Below are 15,045 nucleotides of genomic sequence, written 5' to 3' on the forward strand. Positions count from 1 at the left end.
GCATGAGCTACCATGCCTGGCCAATTTTTATATTTTTAGTAGAGACAGGGTTTCATTATGTTGGCCAGGCTGGTCTCGAAATCCTGGCCTCAAGTGATCCACTTGCCTCCCAAAGTGCTGGGACTACGGGCATGAGCCACCGCGCCCAGCCCTAAACCATAATTTCTGATCTTGTGGCTAATGCTAGTCCTACAAAGGCAATCTAGTCCCCAGACAAGAAGGAGGTCTGCTTTGGGAAAGGGCTGTTACAGTCTTTGTTTAAACTATAAACTATAAACTAAGTTTCTCCTAAAGTTAGTTCAGCCTACGCCCAGGAATGAACAAGGACAGCTTGGAGGTTAGAAGGAAGATAGAGTCAGTTAAGTTAGATCTCTTTCACTATCTCAGCATAATTTTGCAAAGGCGGTTTCAGGAAGACCCTAGCTACATTTATAAAAATCCAGTATTTAAGGTTGTATCCCCAAATCTTTAAATCTAAAATAAGCTACATGCTTATTAAACTGTTGCACTTTTCAAAGAATGGACTGTGTTGGGACTCAAAAACTGAGACCCCAAAATATGGCACATTGACATGCTGAACTGAAGGAGAAACCTCAAGGACTCTCCAAGGTTCCCCACCCCTACCATCTCGTCTAAAGAAGTTTGAGATTTTTATCTGCCAAAACTCCAGGATCACCCACCAAAGAAGAACAACTGTTTTTTCTTCCACTCCCTGGAAGACCAAGAATGTAATCAGACCTGAACAGGCCCTTTCAGAAGATAAAGCCTGTCTCTCAGACTCATTTAAATTCTAAAGAGAACTATTTACCAGTTAATCTCTATCCTCATCCATTCATTCTCCCTAGCAATCCTTTATTTCCCCCAACAGAGTTCCTCTTCTCTCCCGGTTCCCATAACCTCTTTCATCAGAATCCAATCCTCCATTCTTCAAGATGGTATAGGAGCTCATAAACCTCATCATGGGGTTGAGTCTTCATTCTTTTTTTTTTTTTTTGAGATGAAGTTTTGCTCTTGTTGCCCAGGCTGGAGTGCAATGGCGCCATCTCAGCTCACTGCAAACTCCGCCTCACAGGTTCAAGTGATTCTCTTGCCTCAGCCTCCTGAGTAGCTGGGATTACAGGCATGCACCAGCACACCCAGCTAATTTTGTGTTTTTAGTAGAGACGAGGTTTCTCCATATTGGTCAGGCTGGTCTCGAACTCTCGACCTCAGGTGATCCACCCACCTCAGCCTCCCAAGGTGCTGGGATTACAAGCATGAGTCACTGCGCCCGGCCAGGTCTTACCTTTCCACAACCTGATAGTCAATTCATATTTCTTAGGAAACATAATTGCCTGTGTTAGATAGTTCTAAATTTCTTTTCAAAGAATCAGTATGTCAGTATGTTCAATTCTTTGCCTTCTACTTTTAAACTTAACTTCCTCATAAAGCAACCTTTTTCGATTACCTACTCCACCCTGACTCATTCTGATTACCTGATTACCTACTCCACCCAGACTCATTCTGATTTCCTGCTCTCTCATAACCATTTTTCCTGCCAAACCACTCACTCTGTCACTCTCTTTAAATTAGCCAATCGGAGTTAGTTTAGCCTGTGCGGTCTAACCCAATAGCCAATAGGGTAACAACACAGCAGCAGGGGCCACGTGCATCTGGGATAAGCTCCCCTTCCCCTCCTTTGTCCCAGTGTGCGCTCACCATTACTCCATCTATAAGGGCATACCCTTCTATAGAAGTACATTGTCTTGCTGAGAATTAAAAAGAAAATTTTATATTTGAGTGCTATTTCTTTCACAGCACCGAAACTTTATTTATAACAATTTGGGGGCTCTCCTGTGATTACATTCCCCTCTGGGGGTGGTCCCTTCTTCTCTCTCATGAGGAGGTCCACCGCGCCCCCTTGTGGCGGCCTCAGGACCCACCCAATGCGAGGAATAACCTGAGCTCTCAGCAACACAGAGAGAAACTGGCCAGAAACCTAGCTTAGAGGATCCTCACATACTGTGGTGAAAACTCTGTGCACAGACCAAGGAAGGAGAAGCCGCAGGAGCCGGTAAAGTATTTCCTTGGTGGTCGGGACTAAGGAAAAAGCCACGGGGTGGTAAAGCATTCCTTGGTTAGGACATACCAAGGAGAGAGAAACCGCAGGGGCAGTAAAGCATTCCTTAGTCAGGACTAGGGAAAGAAAGCCATGGGATGTGGTAAAGTATTCCTTAGTTGGGATGTCTTGGAGGTTAAAAAGAGGTGAGAAATCCCCACTGAGGCGGGGATTGAACCTCAGAAAGAGGTGAGAAATCCCCATGATAAGGGGGTTGAATCTCAGAAAGAGGTGAGATCCCCATGGGGGGTGTTGAACCTCAAAAAGAGGTGAGAAATCCCCATGGGGGGGTCGTTGAACCTCACACAAACCTCTAGTAGGAAGAAAAATATTCAGAACTCCCCTTTCCTTTCTTCTCTGTGAAAGAAAGAGTAGCTCCACTTCTGCTGGTCCCTCCCCTAGCAGAAAGGGAAGGAAAAGGGAGAACAGCAGCATAAGCGGCTGGCAGAAGCAGGGAAAGATCAGCGGAAAGAGAAAGGGAGAGAGAGAGAGAGAGAAAGAGAGGCAGAGAGAGAGAAAGTGAGGCAGAGAGAGAGAAGAAGAGAGACAAAGAGGTAGTCAGAGAGAGAAAGAAGCAGAGAGAGAGGAAGAGACAGAGAGACAAAGAGGGAATCAAAGAGAGAGAAAGAGACAGAAAGTCAAAGAGAGAAAGAAAGAGAGAGATTGAAGTAGTAAAGAGAAAACAGTGTACCCTATTCCTTTAAAAGCTAAGATAAATTTAAAACCTATAATTGAAGGTCTTCCCTGTGACCCTGTAACACTCCAATACCACCTTGTTGTCTCTTGGGAACAGGCCCCAAAATCTGGCCATAAACTGGCCGCAAAACTGGCCATAAACAAAATCTCTGCAGCACTGTGACATGCTCGTGATGGCCTTGACGCTCACACTGGAAGGTTTACCAAATGAGGGCAAGGAACACCTGGCCTACCCAGGGTGGAAAACCACTTAAGGCGTTCTTAAACCACAAACAATAGCATGAGCGATCTGTGCCTTAAGGATATGTTCATGCTGCAGATAACTAGCCAGAGCCCATCCCTTTATTTCCGGCTCATCCCTTTGTTTCCTATAAGGAATACTTTTAGTAAATCTTATGACTGACTTGCTGTCAATAAATATGTGGGTAAATCTCTGTTCAAGGCTCAGAGCTGAAGGCTGTGAGAGCCCTGATTTCCCACTCCACGCTCTATATTTCTGTGGGTGTGTCTTTACTTCCTCTAGCGCCACTGAGTTAGGATCTCCATGACCGAGCTGGTCTCCGCAGTTGTCACTGTAAACAAGGGCGTAGCCCAAAAGCATTGAGGCCACTGACAACCTGAGGCCACTGATTAGCCTTCCTAATCAAAAATCCTTAACCCAGTAACCTGCGGATGGCCCAAATGCATTCAATCTGTCGCGGCAACTGCTTTGCTAGCAGAAGAAAGTAGAAAAATAACTTTCAGAGGAAACCTCATTGTGAGCACACCTCATCAGGTCAGAACTATACTAAGTTAAAAAAAAAAAAATAGCAAAAAAGATAGCTTACTGACTCAAGAACCTTAAAGTATGAGGCTATTCTGTTAGAAGAAGATGATTTAACATTAACCACTGAAAATTCCCTTAACCCAGCAGGTTTCCTAACAGGAGATCTAAATCTTAATTACCATACAAAGGTCCAACCAGACCTAGGAGGAACTCCCTTCAGGACAGGATGATAGATGGTTCCTCCCAGGTGATTGAGGGAAAAAGACACAATGGGTATTCAGTAAGTGATAAGAAAACTCTAGTAGAAGCAGAGTTAGGAAAATTGCCTAATAATTGGTCTGCTCAAACGTGCGAGCTGTTTGCACTCAGCCAAGCCTTAAAGTACTTATAGAATCAGGAAGGAGCCATCTATATCAATTCTAAGTTAATATGGACTGAACAGGGTCTTATTCATAGCAAAGAATAATTGAAATCCCAAATTTACGAGGTTTTCAACAAAAGTAAAGTTTGCTAAAAGTTAACAGTGTAACATGTATTATCCTAACTTCTAATCTTGTGGCCTTAGTCTAGTCCACCGACATGAAGGAAGTTCGCTTTGGAAAGGAATGATTATCATCTTTCAGGAAAAAAAAAAAGTGGGGAGAAGAATTTATGTAAAAAGGAATGTTATATGGTAAATTCCTGTCCTAAAATAAATTAACTGGTTGTTTAAAGAAAGGGAAGTTTGCAACAAGTGAGAAAGCTGAGGCATGTTGAAGAATTGTCTGTGAAATTTCTGAAAAAAAAGTTATAAAAGAGAATTTATGCAAGAAATGTTGTATAATATAAAAGTAATTAGGCCTCCTGAATGTAAAACTATTGAAGAAACAGTTTATGTGCAAGGTGTGTAAGGAAAGTAAATATACTTTTGGTAAAAGGATTATAATGAGGCATAAGAATGTGGATTTTTACCTACATTAAAAGGTTAAAAAATTTTTTTGTTTTAAAGTTTAAGCAACTTTTGAAACATTAATTTTAAAGGAAATTCTGTTTGTAAACATATTAGCTAAAGTTAAAGGGGTATTATCCAGTTTTTCTGTGAACTGGACATTAAAATAAAAGCACAACAGGTTTTTCTTAAAGCACTAACCTGCTCTTTAACAAAAATTATACAAGGTTAAAAAGAGTCTATAAAAATCTTACCTTATGGTCAGACATTAAAAATTGGATAAATGTGTCTACAAGGTTTTATTAAAATTAAGTTTATCATTAATAGCACACTAATATAAAGGTGAAATTTAGCTTATCTGGTATAAAAATCCTGCAGGAAGCTTGTCAAATATAAAATGGTGTTTGGCTTTCTTTGGTCTAAAAACTAATAAAAATAGTTGCTAAAGGAAATTTCTCAGTAAGAAGACACCAAGGACTATAAAGTCCACTGCTGATGTCCCCACATTTAAAACAAAAGATCAATTTCTTAGAAATTATATACTTGGTTTATCTTCCACCTTCCTTTCCCTCAAAACTAAAAGTCTTTTTTTTTTTTTTTTTTTTTGAGACAGAGTCTCACTGTCGCCCAGGCTGGAGTGCAGTGGCGCGATCTCGGCTCACTGCAGGCTCCGCCCCCCCGGGGTTCACGCCATTCTCCTGCCTCAGCCTCCAGAGTAGCTGGGACTACAGGCGCCCGCCACCTCGCCCGGCTAATTTTCTGTATTTTTAGTAGAGACGGGGTTTCACTGTGTTAGCCAGGATGGTCTCGATCTCCTGACCTCGTGATCCACCCGCCTCGGCCTCCCAAAGTGCTGGGGTTACAGGCGTGAGCCACCATGCCCGGCCAAAACTAAAAGTCTTTTAGCACAGGTACCACCCCTAGAATTTCCGGTAAACCAGTACCAGCCTAAAGATCACCTTCTCATCAAAGGGTGGAAAGAAGGAAAACTCTAGCCAGCCTGGGAAGGATCGCACCTTGTGCTGCTAACCACCGAGACTGCTGTTCATACAGCGGAAAGGGGATGGACTCATCACACCCGAGTCAAGAAAGCACCACTCCCTCCAGAGTCATGGGCCATAGTCCCAGGGGAAAACCCTACCAAACTAAAGTGAAGAAAAATTTAACTCTCTTTCATCTATTCTATTACTCTTTCTTCTTTCCTCCCTCTATTGCTGACCATCTAGTTATTAACATAACCAAGTCAATTTCTCTTCAAACTATTGCATTTGATGCTTGCCTTGTTATACCCTGTGGGGACTTGCCAAGTCAAAGACAGCTCTCTACTTCAGAAAAGTACCTCTGTCCCTCCTGACTCTCCTCAGACTAGACATTAGTGAATTGGGACCATTTAATCCAAGGAGATTTCGATAAAGACCCCAGTGTCAACCAGGAGTCTTGCCCCCCAATGTAGAACTTTTATGCCGGAGTTTGTCCAACATTCTGTGGACCACTAAAGAACAAGGATGGACTGCCCCAACCAGTTTTTGTAATTTCCTAAAATCATACATTCATTTTACTAGAGGGACAGCCAACCCCCAACTGGGGGTCAGCTAAACCAGTGCATTCCATTACAGGTTATTATCTCAAGCCCTCAAAGTTCTTCCCCTTTTCTAAGCTGGTTCCCTTCTTTAAGCCAATTTTATGGTATGGGGGCTGAGGTTTCAGGGACAGATCCTATTGGATTCTTTGAAATATGTGTCTTTGATCCCCCACTGCCTGCACTGTCCTCTAAGCCTTCTTCCAAAACCTCTCACAACTAAACAATTGCCCCTCTTCCATCTAACGACAAGACCAAGATAGCTATCATAGAAGTTAAGGACTTAAAACAAACTTCGGCAATTAAGACAGGATACCAAGATGCAAATGCCTGGTTGGAATGGATCAAATATTCCGTCCACATGTTAAACAAAAGCAATTGTTATGCTTGTGCGCCTGGCAGGCCAGAGGCCCAGATTGTCCCCTTTCCACTGGGGTGATCGTCCACTCAACTGGGCATGGGCTGCATGGTAGCCCTTTTCCAGGATTCTACAGCCTAGAGTAACAAGTTGTGCCACTCTCTCTCTCTGCTATATCCCAAAGTCCAGCATGCTGCAGGTCAGCCCCCAAGGGCCATCCAGCCTCCATCTTCCAAAACCAATTTTACCTCATGTCTCCAACAACCAAGGGAAAAATTTGGCATTCCTTGGAGACTTAACAGGATGCAGTGAAGTGTGGCACTTCCAAGAGCTGACCCGTAAGTCTGCCCTTATTCATCCCTGAGTGGATGTATGGTGGGATTATGGAGGACCTTTACTGGACACTCTGCCAAATAATTAGAGCAGTACTTATGCTCTAGTCCAATTGGCTATCCCTTTTACTCTGGCCTTTCTTCAACCAGAGGAAGGAAAAACCAGACATCTTAAAGCAAGAGAAGCCTCTTATGGGTCTTTCGACTCTCACATCTATTTAAATGCAATTGGAGTCCCACAGGGAATACCAGATCAATTTAAACCCCAAAATCAAATAGCTGCAGGATTTGAGTCAATATTTTGGTGGGTGACAATTAATAAAAATGTAGATTGGATAAACAACAACAGCAATTTATTAACTATACTAGAGATGCTGTTAAAGGAATAGCTGAGCAATTAGGGGCTACTAGCCAGATGGCTTGGGAAAATAAGATAGCCTTAGACATGATATTAGCAGAAAGAGGAGTTTGCGTCATGATTAAATCTCAATGTTGTACCTTCATCCCAAACAACACTGCCCTGATGGAAGTATAACAAAGGCATTGCAAGGTCTGACTGCTGTGTCCAGTGAGTTAGCCAACAACTCAGGGGTAAATGATTCCTCTACAGGATGGCTAGAAAAGTGGTTCAGCAAATGGAAAATAATAATAGCCTCAATTCTTACTTCCCTCGCAGCCATAATGGGTGTACTTATTCTTGTCGGGTGCTGTGTCACACCATGCATCCATGGGTTGGTGCAGAGGTTTATAAAAACAGCACTTACTAAAACCTCCCTTAACTATCCTCTGCCTTATCCAAAGAAGTTTCTTCTTTTGGAAAATCAAGCAGAACAACTAAGCCAAGACATGTTAAAGAAGTCTGAAGAAAAAGACCTGTAAGGAAATGCAATAGGAGGGAATGTTAGATATGAGTTCTAAATTTCTCTTCAAAGAATCTGTTTGTCAGCATGTTCAATTCTTTGCTTTCTAGTTTTAAACTTAACTTCCTGGTAAAGCAATCTTTTTCAATTACCTGCTCTACCCTGACTCATTCCGATTACCTGCTCCACCCTGACTCATTCCTACTACCTGCTTCACCCTGACTCATTCTGATTACCTGCTCCACCATGACTCATTCCAGTTACCTATTCCACCCTAAGTCATTCCGATTACCTGCTCATTCTCCACCCTGACTTATTCAGATTTCCTGCTCTGCCATAACCATTTTTCCTGCCAAACCGCTCACCCCGTCATTCTCTTTAAATTAGCCAATTGGAATTAGCTTAGCCTGTGTGGTCTAAACCTAGCCTATAGGGGAACAACACAGCAGCAGAGGCCATGTGCATCCGGGATAAGAACCCCTTCCCCTCCCTTGTCCAGGTGTGCGCTCATCATTGTTCCATCTGTAAGGGCACACTCTTCTATAGAAGTACATTGCCTTGCTGAGAATTAAAAAGAAAATTTTATATTCCAGTGCTATTTCTTTTGTGGCACCAAACCTTTATTTATAACGTGGGCTACTGGAGTCAGACCCTGCCTCAAAAAAAAAAAAAAAAAGAATTCCCTCTCCCTCAATCTTCATATACTACCTGTAAATGTGATAAGAAGCACACTTTCTTTTTTTTTTTTTTTTTGAGATGGAGTCTTGCACTGTCTGTCACCTGGGCTGGAGTGCAATGGCATGATCTCAGCCCACTGCAGCCTCCCACTCCCGGGTTCAAGCAATTCTCCTGCTTCAGCCTCCCAAGTAGCTGGGATTACAGGCGCCCACCACCAGGCCCAGCTATTTTTTTGTGTTTTTACTAGAGATGGGGTTTCACTATGTTAGCCAGGCTGGTCTCGAACTCCCAACCTTGTGATCCACCTGCCTCAGCCTCCCAAAGTGCTGGGATTACAACCATGAGCCACTGCGCCTGGCCCGAGAAGCACACTTTCATGCATAATCTGTCAAAAATTTATAAATCAGATGGGCACAGTGGCTCATGCCTGTAATCCCAGCACTTTGGGAGGCCTTTGCAGTGAGCCTACATTGCACCATTGTACTCCAGCATGGGTAGTAGAGCAAGACTATCTCAAACAAAAAAAGAAAAAGAAATCACTAGGATTTCTGTTCACCAGTAACATTCTACCTGAGGACGAAACCAAGAAGGCAGTCCCATTTATGATAGCTACAAAAAAATAAAATACCTAGGAATATATTTAACCAAGAAGGTGAAAGAAATCTACAAGGAAAACTACAAAACACTGATGAAAGAAACTATAGATGAAACAAACAAACGGAAAAACACCCATGCACGTAGGTTGAAAGAATTAATGTGGTTAAAATGACCATTGTGCCCAAAGCAATCTGCAGGTTCAATGCAATTTCTATCAACATCATTTTTTCACAGAATTAGAAAAAACAATTCTGAAGTTCATATGGAACTAAAAATGAGCCCGAATAACCAAAAATATCCCAAGTAAAAAGAACAAAGCTGGTGATATCACATTTTCTGACTTCAAAATATACTACAAGGCCATAGTAACCAAAACAGCAAAATACTCGTAGTGTCTATAAAAACAGACACATAGGGCCAGGTGCAGTGGCTCACGCCTGTAATCCCAGCACTTTGGGAGGCCAAGACAGGAGGATCACGAGGTCAGGATTTCAAGACTAGCTTTACCAACATGGTGAAACCCTGTCTCTACTAAAAATACAAAAATTAGCCAGGTGTGGTGGCGTGCGCCTATAATCCCAGCTACTCAGGAGGCTGAGGCAGGACAATTGCTTGAACCCAGGGGGCGGAGGTTGCAATGAACCGAGATTGCACAACTGTACTCCAGCCTGGGCAACAGAGCAAGACTCCACCTCAATAAATAAATAAATAGACACATAGATCCATGGAACAGCATAGAGAACTCAGAAATAAACCCACATACTTACAGCCAACTGATTTTTGACAAACTTGACAACATTTACTGGAGAAGGATACCCTTTTCAGTAAAAGGTGCTGGGAAAATTGGATTGCCATATGCAGAAGAATGAAACTGGATCCCTGTATCTCACCATATAAAAAAATCAATTTGGCCGGGCATGGTGGCTCACACCTATAATCCCAGCACTTTGGGAGGCCTAGGCAGGCGGATCAACTGAGGTCAAGAGTTTGAGAACAGCCTGACCAACATGGAGAAACCCTGTCTCTACTAAACACACAAAAACTTCGCCGGGCGTGGTGGCGCATGCCTGTAATTCCAGCTACTTGGGAGGATAAGGTAGGAGAATCCCTTGAACCCGGGAGACAGAGGCTGCAGTGAGCCAAGATCGTGCCATTGCACTCCAGCCTGGACAACAAAAGCGAAACTCCACCTCAAAAAGAAAAAAAAAAAAGAAAGAAAAAAATAAATTCAAGATGGATTAAAGACTTGAATGTAAGGATGAAACTCTAAAAATACTGAAGAAAACCTAGGGCAAACTCTTCTAGACATTGATCTAGGCAAAGAATTCATGACTGAGACCTCAAAAGCACAGGCAACAAAAACAAAAACAGGCAAATGGAAATTAAGCTAAAAAGCTTCTGCATAGCAAAAGAAATGATCAACAGAGTGAACGGATAACCTGAGGAATGGAAGAAAATATCTGCAAACTACATACCCAACAGGGGACTAATATCCAGAATTCGCAAGCAACTCAAACAACTCAACAACAAAAAACAAATAATCCCATTAACAAATGGGCTAAGGACATGAGTAGGCATTTTTCAAAACACAAGCATATCAAAAATGTTCACCATCAGCGGGGCACGGTGGCTTACGCCTGTAATCCCAGCACTTTGGGAGGCTGAGGTGAGCGGATCAGCTGAAGTCAGGAGTTTGAGACAAGCCTGGCCAACACAGTGAAACCCCCATCTCTGCTAAAAATACAAAAATTAGCCAGGCGTGGTGGCACACACCTGTAGTCCCAGCTACTCTGGAGGCTGATGCAGAACAATCCTTGAACCCAGGAGGTGGAGGTTGCAGTGAGCTTAGATCTTGCCACCGAACTCCAGCCTGGGTGACAGAACGAGACTTTGTCTCAAAAATAAATTAACTAATATGAATCCTGAATTTCTTTATTTTATTTTTATTTTTTTTGAGCCAGAGTTTTGCTATTGTCGCCCAGGCTGGAGTACAATGGCGCAATCTCGGCTCACTCCTGATCTCAGGTGATCCACCCACCTCAGCCTCCCAAAGTGGTAGGATTACAGGCATGAGCCACCACGCCCAACCTGATTCCTAAACTTAATCCAATAACAGATTTCTTCTCAAACATTGGCAGTATGCTGTAATCATTTTAAATTCATAACCAGAAAATGAGTTGAACAAAAAATTCAAGACTCTAGGGAAACAAAGTAAAAACAGTTCGTATATTGCTAGAATTGTCTATTAAGAGTCATGTTTTCATGCCTTTTAATCTTCCCTGAAAATTTCTGTGTACTGCCATGAGTAAAATTTTTAAAAAATGTTCAACATCACCAATCATCAGAGAAATACAAATTAAAAACCACAATGAGATATCATCTTACATACATCGGAATGGCTATTAAAAAGACAAAAAAATCACAGGATGTTGGTGAGGAAGCTGAGAAAAGGGAACTCTTATACACTGTTGGTGGGAATGTAAATCAGTGCAACTTCCATGGAAAACAGTATGGAGATTTCTCACAGAACTAAAAATAGAACTACCGGAAGATGCAGCAATCCCACTACTGTGCATCTACCCGAAGGAAAAGAAATCATTATATCAAAAAGACACCTGCACTCATATGTTTAATACAGCACTATTCATAAAAGCAAAGATATGAAATCAACCTAAGTGCCCATCAATGGAGCACTAAATAAACAAAATATGGCATATATACAAAATGGAATACTATTCAGCCATAAAAAAGAATGAAACTATGTCTTTTGCAGCAACATGGATGGAACTGGAGGCCATTATCTTAAGTGAAATCACTCAGGCACAGAAAAACAAATATTGCCTGCTCTCCTTTATAAATTGGTGCTAAATAATGTGTACATATGGAAGCAGAGTGTGGAGTGATGGGCAATGGAAACTTGGAGGGTTGGGAATGTAGAGGGAAGGGGATGGACTACAGGAGGTTGCTTGCTGGGTACAATGTGTGTTGTGCCAGTGATGGATGCACTGAAGGCCCTGACTTCACCCCAATACAATATATCAATGTAGCAAAACTGCACTTGTACCCCCATGAATATATGCCAAAAAAAATCATAACTGGCTGGGGCACAGGGGGCTCATGCCTGTAATCCCAGCACTTTGAGAGGCCCAGGTGGCTGGATTGTGTGAGCCAAAGAGTTCAAGACCAGTGCAGGCAACATGGCAAAACCCCATGTCTTCAAAAAATACAAAAATTAGCCAGGCATGGTGGCACGCACCTCTGGTTTCAGCTACTTGGGAGGCTGAGGTGGAAGGATCGCTTGACCCCAGGGAGGCAGAGGTTGCAGTGAACTGGGATTGCGCCACTGCACTCCAGCCTGGATGAAAGAGCAAGACATGTCTCAATACTTAAATAAATGAAAAATATATATAGAGAGAGTATACTGCTATAAGACAGAAAGACACAACTCAAACTTTTTTATTGGTCAGTTTTATCTTGCTACAAAATGTACTACTAGAAGCTTAAAAAGAGCATGGCTTTTGAATTTTAATAAATTTTAGTGAACTTTAGTTAGATTGAAGTTATACAGATAAATGGGTTGATGGAATAAAGATCTATATACTCATTATGCGTCCATCAATTAAACTGTTTACTATTAAATTAATTTGTTGGTTGGGCATGGTGGCTCACCACACCATTTAATTGCAGAGTTTTGGGAGGCCAAGGCAGGAGAGAGGAACACTTGAGGTGGGCAGTTCTGGGAAACACAGCAAGACCCTGTCTCTACAAAAAATAAAGAAATAAAAAAAATTAGCCAGGCATGGTAGCATGAGCCTGTAGTCTCAGCTACTTGGGAGACTGATGTGGGAAGATCACTTGAGCCCAGGAGGTCGAGGACGCAGTGATCTGTGATCTCACCACCGCACTCCAGCCTCGGTGACAGAGTAAGACCCCCCCCATCTCCATCATAATAATAATAAAGTTAATTTTGGTCCCCACCACTCTCACTTTTCTGCCCCCTCCCCTGAGTAGACTGGCTGATGATCTAAAAGGTGAAAATTACCTATGTGATGTATGTGAACCTTTTTTTTTCCAGTGGGGTGGGGGGGCATGATAGGGTCTCGCTCTGTTACCCAGGCTGGAGTGCAGTGGCACAATAGCGGATCACTGCAGCTTCGACCTCCTAGGACTCAAGCCATCCTCCCACCTCAGCCTCCCAAGCAGCTGGGACTACAGGCGCACGCCACCAAGCTCGGCTAATTTTTTTGTATTTTTGGTAGAAATGGGGCTTCACGATGTTGCCCAGGCTGGTCTTCAACTCCTAGGCTCAAGCAATTGTCCCACCTAGGTCATTTTATTCAATAAATATTCAAATGAGCAATTCCCAAGCATTAAGTTAAACACTAAAGACAATGTCCAGAAAGGTGAATTTTTGGCCAGAACAGAACTACTGTATATAATAAAGTGGATAGGCTGGAGTCCTCAGACCTTAATTGTATCACTAAACCTTAATGGCAATATGCTACCTTGATTAACTCTATCACTTGTATCTACAGAAGAAACGAAATGTAGTGAATTGAATTTCCACAGAATAAACAAACAAAAAAACCCTGTGTGTGTGTCTCCATTCATCAAGGAGGATAGAAGCTGAGAAGATACCACACTCGTCAGCTTGGGATGTCACAGAACATGTCAAAGAAGACAGCGAGGAGTAGCAGCTACAAGAGGGTGAATGGAAATCACGGTCCAGGCTACACATTAGGCTATGATTTAATGGGTCCTAAAGCTCTTTTAAGATTCTGTATCCTACGCCGGACGCGGTGGCTCACGCATGAAATCCCAGCACTTCGGGAGGCCAAGGCAGGCGGATCAGTTGAGCCCAGGAATTCGAGACCAGCCTGGCCAACATGGTGAAACCCGTCTTTACTAAAAATACAAAAAAAAATTAGCCGGGCATGTGGCACATGCCTGTAATCGAGGCTACTCTAGAAAGCTGAGGCAGGAGAATCGCTTGAATCCGGGAGGCAGAGGTTGTGGTAAGCCAAGATTGCACCACTGCACTCCAGCCTGGGCGACAGAGCGAGACAGTCTCAAAAAAAAAAAAAAAAAATCCTGCATCCTGCAACTAATTTCAGGATTCATAGGGGCCGCGCGCGTAGTCATAGAGATTACGTCTAATCTCAACACTTTGGGAGGCCGAGGCGGGAGGATAACTTGAGATCAGGAATTCGAGACCAGCCTGGCCAATATGGCGAAACCCCGTTTCTACTAAAAATACAAAAATTAGTTGGGCATGGTGGCCGGCATGCCTATAATCCCAGCTACTCGGAAGGCTGAAGCAGGAAAATCTCCTGAACACGGGAGGGGGAGATTGCAGTGAGCCGAGATTGCGCCACTGCAGTCCAGCCTGGGCAACAGAGCGAGACTCCGTCTCAAAAAAAAAAAAAAAGAATAAAAGAAAAAAGGAAAAAAAAAAAAGAATCATAGTGGATTACCATTCCCAAATTCAGAGGGAGTAAAGAAAGTTCTATAACACTGTAGTAAAGCTAAATTTCATCCTCTAAATAAAATTCTGTGACAGGTAACTGTACAAGGGCGTCTTTTATTGTACATGAAGTGTCAAGTTATTCAAAGCAGCGGGCTAAAGTCCTTTCTGAAATGTGGCTGGGTGTGCATTTTCGAAGTTACTTAAACTTGGCGGACGAAAGGACAGCAGTAAAGAGGCCCCAAACGCGAGCCGCGGGACGCGCGGGAGCCGGACCCCACCGCGCACGGAGCCCTCGGTCACAACAACGCGCGGGGCAGAGGCGACCCTGGGCGGCCAGAGCGGGGCAGGCCGGCCGCAGGCCCACGGAGCGGGGTTGCAGGGAGGCGAGCAAAGCCACCGCTGCGGCGTCAGCAGAGACTTCAGACCCCGATTGCTCTCCTCAGGGCGCCCCAGGAGGCAAGCTGGGGCAGGGGTCCCTTTAGCCGCCCAGACCGAATCTCGGAGGGTACCTGACTGCGGGCGGCCAGTCCACAGCCCCCTCCCGCCGCCCCGGCCGGAGAAGAGGCAGGTTCTGCGCAGAGCTGCCACCCTTGCCAGCGTCGCCAGCATCGCGTGCATCTCAGATGGCATCGGTCCTGGTACAAGCGGCGAACTCCGTGCGGCGCCACCCGACGCCACTGGGGGGC

General features: G+C 43.6%; 1 protein-coding gene across 2 annotated transcripts in view; it reads right to left on the bottom strand.

Moving 5' to 3' along the window:
* The window catches only part of SUGCT (succinyl-CoA:glutarate-CoA transferase), a 746,309-nt gene extending 731,299 nt beyond the window's left edge, over window positions 1-15,010 (bottom strand). For both annotated transcript variants that reach the window (XM_003268972.3, XM_012496977.2), the window contains exon 1: window positions 14,869-15,010. In XM_003268972.3, coding sequence (XP_003269020.2) covers window positions 14,869-14,989 — 121 coding nt within the window. In that variant the 5' untranslated portion in view covers window positions 14,990-15,010. The remainder of the gene's footprint in view (window positions 1-14,868) is intronic.
* Window positions 15,011-15,045: the final 35 nt, after the last annotated feature.

The sequence above is a fragment of the Nomascus leucogenys genome, chromosome 17 (genome assembly GCF_006542625.1).
Source record: "Nomascus leucogenys isolate Asia chromosome 17, Asia_NLE_v1, whole genome shotgun sequence".
In the NCBI taxonomy this organism is placed as follows: Eukaryota; Metazoa; Chordata; class Mammalia; order Primates; family Hylobatidae; genus Nomascus; species Nomascus leucogenys.